The 6,226-nt window shown below is 51.3% G+C and overlaps 1 protein-coding gene across 7 annotated transcripts in view; it reads right to left on the bottom strand.

Annotated features, from left to right (window-relative positions):
- Positions 1-2,630: 2,630 nt before the first annotated feature.
- LOC100661118 (integrin beta-7) overlaps positions 2,631-6,226 on the bottom strand; it is a 37,840-nt gene continuing 34,244 nt past the window's right edge. For all 7 annotated transcript variants that reach the window (XM_064284169.1, XM_064284170.1, XM_064284171.1 and 4 more), the window contains 6 exons: positions 5,814-6,007; positions 5,221-5,444; positions 4,757-4,976; positions 4,411-4,616; positions 3,942-4,102; positions 2,631-3,644 (listed from right to left, as the gene is read on the bottom strand). In XM_064284169.1, the coding sequence (XP_064140239.1) occupies positions 3,564-3,644; positions 3,942-4,102; positions 4,411-4,616; positions 4,757-4,976; positions 5,221-5,444; positions 5,814-6,007 (1,086 nt within the window). In that variant the 3' untranslated portion in view covers positions 2,631-3,563. The remainder of the gene's footprint in view (positions 3,645-3,941; positions 4,103-4,410; positions 4,617-4,756; positions 4,977-5,220; positions 5,445-5,813; positions 6,008-6,226) is intronic.

Genomic DNA, 6,226 nt, shown 5'->3' with positions numbered 1-6,226 from the left:
TTTTTTTGTTTCTTTGTTTTGTTCTTGTTTTTGTTTATTCAAAAGCAATTTCAGCAGGTAAACTATGAATAGAGGTCATCTGGATGCATAGAGTCCTGGTACAAAGCAGGGACTATGGCTAGTCCAGCCCTCCCCGGAAATTGAGTTTTTAGTTGCAGTCGATCCTCAGTATTCCACAGCCCTGTACCTCACCTCCTGTATAAGGGAGACTAGGATCAGGGATGGCAGCTGAGCTTACTTGGGCCTCCTTACACACTGTGGGGACAAAAGGAAGAACAGCGGGAGGAACAGATAAGGGCTGGATCCAAGAAGAGTGAACAGGTACCTCTTACTTCCTCAGGGGACAAGCGTGAGTTGTGCCCATGGGTATTGTAATGGCCCGTGCCACACAGGTACCTGATGGGGTCAGCTCAAGTGCCTTTTTGGAGGAAACTTGGGTGGGAGTGGCCCATAAAGCCCTTTCCTTTCCTTCTCTCTTTGGGCAGTTTTTGGAGATAGTTTGTGGCTACCTCACTGCCATTGACTTCTGAAGCCAGACAGAGGTGTTGAGTGGGAGAAATGGATGTCAAAGTGAGTTCTCTCTTTGTGCCCTCTTAGGAACAGCCCAAGACTAGTCCAAAGTTGGGCAACAGCTGTTGGAAAAAAAAAACAAATTTGGTGTCCTCTGACATGACCGTTGAGCAGTAGGGGCTGTTCTGCCTGCCCGAGTCCTATCACTGTATTCAGGTAGAGAAGGGATCTGGTTTTTTGTCCCAAAGAACAAGATCTTGGCTTCCTTCTTGATGGCCATTCCTACCCAACAGTGAATGGTGAGAGAGGGTGGAGTCTGCAGAGAAAGAACTGAGGGAGAAACCTAAAGTATTTAGGTTTTATTCTTAACCAACATTCTTTGCTCCTCTCTGCTCCCACACCACCACCCTATTGACTCCCCAAAAAGTGATCAGGTGTGTATGTGGTATGTGAGTGTTCGTGTTTGTGTGCTTGGAGGAGATGGCGTATTATTGAGCCAAACCCTTTTCAGGCCCTCAACTTCAGGGAGGGTGTGGGTAAAACAACCTCCTCCCTCCCAAACCTGAAGGGTACTTGGGAACCCAGCAGGAGCTGAGGAACTCAGTTTAGGGGACAGGAGAGCTTTGTTTTGGAGGGTTTTAAAAAATTGATTGAATAGACTGGTTGTTAGGGTGTTCTGATCCAAGCCAGGGGCTTGTGAACATGAGCTTTCTAAGGTGAAATAAAAACGCTTTCTTCCTGTTAGGGAAAGGATCCTTATGGGAAGTGCTAGGGATTGGTTGACCCCCACTGTGGCCTGCCCTGACCTATGGGGACAGGGGAACTATCTTAGGAATAATCATGGAGACTGGGTAAATCTGAACACCAAGTTGTCATGGAGGCCTGAGATGGCAACCTCCAGGAAGTGTGATTTCATTTCCCAGGAAGTGTAGGGAATAAACAGCAGCAGCAAACTCCTGGCTAGTCTCAAGGGGGGTCTTCCATATTTCTGAGGTATGAACATTTTAGGGGAAAAAGGCAGGGGACCTTTTAGATTTTCCCTGACAGCATCTGAGATGCCTTGTGGGAGAGACCGGAGAATGTGTTTGCTGTTTTATACTCTTCCAGCTTTATACCGAAGCTCCCGTTTGATACTGTCAAGATCTTAGACCTCAGCCTTTGAATTTGTCCTGTGGTCCCTGCAAGCAGGCGCATCTTTCTGCATATGAGCCAGCCCCCTTCCTGGTAGAGGGCTCTGATGAGGCTGGGGTTTTTCTGTTTCGTCTCTGGGAATATATTCTGGAAAGCAGGATACATTTAGAAAAAATTATTCTCCCAAAAACACTTTTGAAAAGAGGGGATCTCTCTCCCTGCCACTTGTAGCTAATCCAGGATTGGGGTGTGGGGTGGAGGGGAATCACAGGCGTGATCAATGGCCCTAAGTTTGGGAGTGTGTTCAAGATGAGAGCGTGCCCTGGCCCTTCACACAGGCTTTGGCTTCCTGCCTAGGTGAGTGTGAGGGAAGGAATTTCTGGTCATATGGGCAAAGGGGCATACCAGAACCACCCTGCCAAGGATTGAGGTGGGGGGAGGAATTCAGGAGCACGTCGTTGGTTCAGTCATCCAGGTGCTGACATTCTAGAGCAGTGGATGTGTGAGGAGAGAGGAGCAAATGGGTGAGAGGAGTGATTTAATGCCCAGAGGGCCCAGGAGCCCCACTTATACCCCAGGGAAACCACAGACTTAAGATGGCTGCAAAGGCTCCTTAGTCCAATGCTCTACCTCTCCTGCAGGGGTGGAGCCTAGCACTGGAAAGATGCCTCAGGTGTGTTTGGAGTGGGGGAAGGGAGGTGGGGCAGGCTCTCAGAGACCAGGTTGTGGAATGTGGGGGCCTGGGAAAGAGTAGCGCCAGTTTCTGGGTGGGCAGCTGCCCCAGGCCCTGCCAGCCCTGTCCTTCCCAGCACCCCAAGTCTTTTCCGTCCACCCTCCAACAGCCTCTTGTCATCACTTAGCTACTGATTGTACCCCATGGCTTGATATGGGAGGGTTAAATGAGGTGTGGAGTCCCACCACAACTTTTAACCCTCTCCCCCAGGTGCCCTTTGCCTCTGCTGTGGCCCTGGGACTTTTATCTTCAACAATCCCCTTCCTACCCTTCCTCTCTACCCTTTTTTTTTTTTTTAATATACTTATTTTGCTATTGGGGGAGGGGAGTATCAAATGAACAAGATCACTTTTAAATGGTAGTTTTTATAAGATGTTATAAACTTGTATCTTTTTACCATTAAAGTGCAGTGTATGTTCCTTTGTGATATATTTAGGATATTTAATAAAAAGAAAATGGGGCTTTTCTACATATTATCTCCTCTTTGGGGGAAACAGACTTTGGGGAAGCTTTTCACTGGGGCCTGAGTGGTTTCCTTCATCCCCCCCAAATGTGACCACCACACAACTTTGAACACCCTACAGACCACTGTTTTAAAACTGTCTCCCATCCTACAGAGGAGCAGTAAGTAGGTATAAAGAGCATTGATTCTGAACAAGTGAGAAAATGTGTACAGCAAGACGGAATGAGGTTAGATAATCAGCAAATCTGGTAATTCTCAGTATGTGGTTTGTATCCCTCATGCATCAGAAATACCTGGGAAGTGAATTCACCAACCCATTCCAGACCTGGTGAATCAGCCTGTTTCATGATTCAGCACATTGAATTTTGAAAACCTCTTTATGCCCTCAGTGGCTGGAGGGGGAATGAACAGGGTTTTCCGGAGGCCCAGGCTAACTAGCCTGCTTTGGCCTTGGTGGGGTAGAGCAAAATGACAGCTGAGGTCTGAGATACGACTTTATTGTACACTTGGGTGGAGGGAACGCCCACTCCTTGTGAGGTAGGAAAGCTAAGTCTCAGCAGTAGGAGGCAGCCCTCTTGGGTATCTCTGAAAATAAAGTAAGGTGGAAACTGCCCCTTGGCAATGGACGGGTTCCCTGCCAGGCTGCTGCCTGATAGACCCCTGCCATCCCACAAAATACCCCTTGTCCCAGAGAGAAGAGCCCCAAGGCGAGTGTCCCTCCCCCAGTCAGAGAAGGGGACTCTCTCTTCCTTGAAAGCGAGGATTGATGGTTGTCGTGATGGCGCTTTTGTAGAGAGGATTGTTGTCCTGGGGAAAGAGATTAGAAATTAGGAGGAAAGGTCCCAGAATTCCTCATCCGCTTTAGCCCTAAGAGGCCAGCCTAGGACTTGAGCAGGACCCTAAAAGCTGATGGAAGCTGACAGAGGGATGGGGCGGAGAAGTAAGGGTAAGTGTGCAGAGGAAGGACAGACCAAGGTGAGTATGGCCTAGGTGGGAGGAGTCAGGGCTGGGTCTGGGGTGGGGAAGCAGAGAGCAAGAAAGGGATCCTACCAGGGAAAGCAAGTAAAACCCAGCCCAGAGGGACAGGAGACAGAATGTTTTCACCTGGTTCCAGTTAAGTTGCTGCTGCTCCTTCTCAAAGCGACTGTATTCCCGGCGATCATAAATTTCCACTGAGATCCGGTAAGCCAGGACCAGCACCAGGCCCACTGCCACGATGCCCCCTACACAGCCCAGTACAATGGCCTGGGTGTGGTCTGCTCCCTCTATGGAGGGGAACAGGACCCAAATGTTTGAGGGCTGGAGCACAGGGATAGATCAACAATTGCCTCCACTGTACCCGGTCTCATCTAGCCTCCCCAGCCCTGCCTGGCATTGAAAGCAAAGGGAACCCTGTAGGACCCAAAGATATTCTCAGGACCCAGAGCCTTTGCCTTAAGCTCGTAGTCCATCGCCTTTGCCTTGTGATTCATAGCTTTGCTTCAACTCCCAGCCTGGTTTCCCATTATCTTTACCTCCCCATCAAACATGCAGGGTTGCACTTGGCATGCCCACAGCATCCCCACCCACTTACTTTCCTGGGGTCTCACTCTCAACACCACCCTGCCTCCGGCCTCCTCCACCAGGAAGAAGAATAGCTGGTTGTCCAGGGTCCTCTCTTTGCACCAGCCATCATCCAGGATGGGGGCCAAAGCCAGAGTCACGTTGGCATGGGCGCAAGCCATGCTGCAATTGGTGGTCAGGGGACCAGTCCCGAAGGCTCCGCACTCTGCACAGTCCCTGTCCAGCAAACCCCAAGAAGTTACCAGGTGGGCATAACCCCATTGGTCCTCACCCCAACACATGCAGAAAGGAGAGCAAAAGTGCTCACCAAGACGCCCCGTACCCTTGCTCCCAAGATGCAGGACCTGCAGCCTCACCTGTGTCTCTCGCATGGTGTCTTGCAGCCTGGGCACTGATCACATAAAGCACCGTAGTAGCCGTCCAGGCACTGGCAGCGGTTGCATTTGCAGTGTCCATGCCCACTGCAGAGGCCTCCTTCAGAACTGACACAACTGTCCACGGACCCACTGCACTCGCAGGCTCTGCCCGTGCGGTTGGCATGACAGTGACATACTCCACATTGGCAGCGCCCAAAGCCTGGGGCAGAGTCATGCATGGAGTGACAACCATATTCCCCACACACAATTGGACATCCTATGCCGCCACAGCTGCCTAGAGTTGACCTATTCCCCTCACTGGCCTAAGCACCCAATCCCTCTTAAGTATGCCAGACACATCCAGAACCTTTGATACTTGCTCATAGTGCCATAAATCTCCCAGAGCCTAAGTGCCCTTGGGATAGCCTCTCTGACCCTACCCTTTTCCCAAAAGCTCCAGGTACCTCCACAGAGAATGCCCTCGTGTCGCTCACAGCTGGCATCATCACACTCGCATAGACGCCCGGAGCTTTGTCCACTGCAGCTACAGCGTCCACACTGGCACCGACCCTTCCCGCTGCATAGAGGGCCTGTCCCATTGGGGGCCCGGCACCCAGATTCCAGATCCGGGGAGGACAGCTCAGCCTCAGAGCACTCACAGAGCCGACCCCGACGCCCGGGGGCACAGCTGGAAAGAGGAGGCAAAGGGGTAATGGAGAGAAGGTGGGTCACAGAGTTTGGCCATCCCATGATCTGTCATTCCCAGGGTCCTCTAAACCCAAGTTTCCACAAATGTTGGGAAGAGACGTGTGGCTGAAGGAATGCTGAAGTACAGTGGAGCACCCAAGGGGTAGAAGAACCGAGGAAGTTCTGGTCTAGGGCAGGGTGTGGGCATATCTATGAGGCTTTAGGGGAGGAAATTCAGGGTGGAGGCTTGGAACTACTAAGAAAAGATGCCTAGGGGCCCCAGTGGGAGGATGGAAGACTTTCAGCAGGAATACAGGGATTGATCATTAGCAGGGAGCCAGATGGGTGAAGGGAAGCATGAGGTTCTCACCTGCACACCCCGCACTGCAAGTGCCCCTGGCCATCACTGCAGTGGGCAGCCTGAGGCTGGGTGTCACTGCAGTTACAGTCACACAGTGTGTGCAACTCCACAGTCAGCTCCTCGGAGAAGCCAAGGGCCCGGAACCTCAGAAGCTGGGGCTCTGTGAAGCAGTGGGCAGCTTGGAGAGTAACCCAGAAATTCACCTGAGGACGGTGTGAGCAGGAATCAGACTAAGATTACACACACACACCCTGCTGATCACCCAGAACATTTCCTAAGGGTTAGGATCACGCTAACACCCATCCTCTAGAGACACGCTCGAGGGAGCTGCCCATTAAACGCTCTCAGAAGGGATGGATGGAGGACTATTCCTATGCTTTTACATTGTTCTCTGTGCCTGCCCCATCTTTTCCTGCCTGCTT

The sequence above is a fragment of the Loxodonta africana genome, chromosome 4 (genome assembly GCF_030014295.1).
Source record: "Loxodonta africana isolate mLoxAfr1 chromosome 4, mLoxAfr1.hap2, whole genome shotgun sequence".
NCBI classification, from domain to species: domain Eukaryota; kingdom Metazoa; phylum Chordata; class Mammalia; order Proboscidea; family Elephantidae; genus Loxodonta; species Loxodonta africana.
The sequence above is the reverse complement of the archived record's forward strand: the minus strand, read 5'-3'. Positions and strand labels throughout refer to the sequence as shown.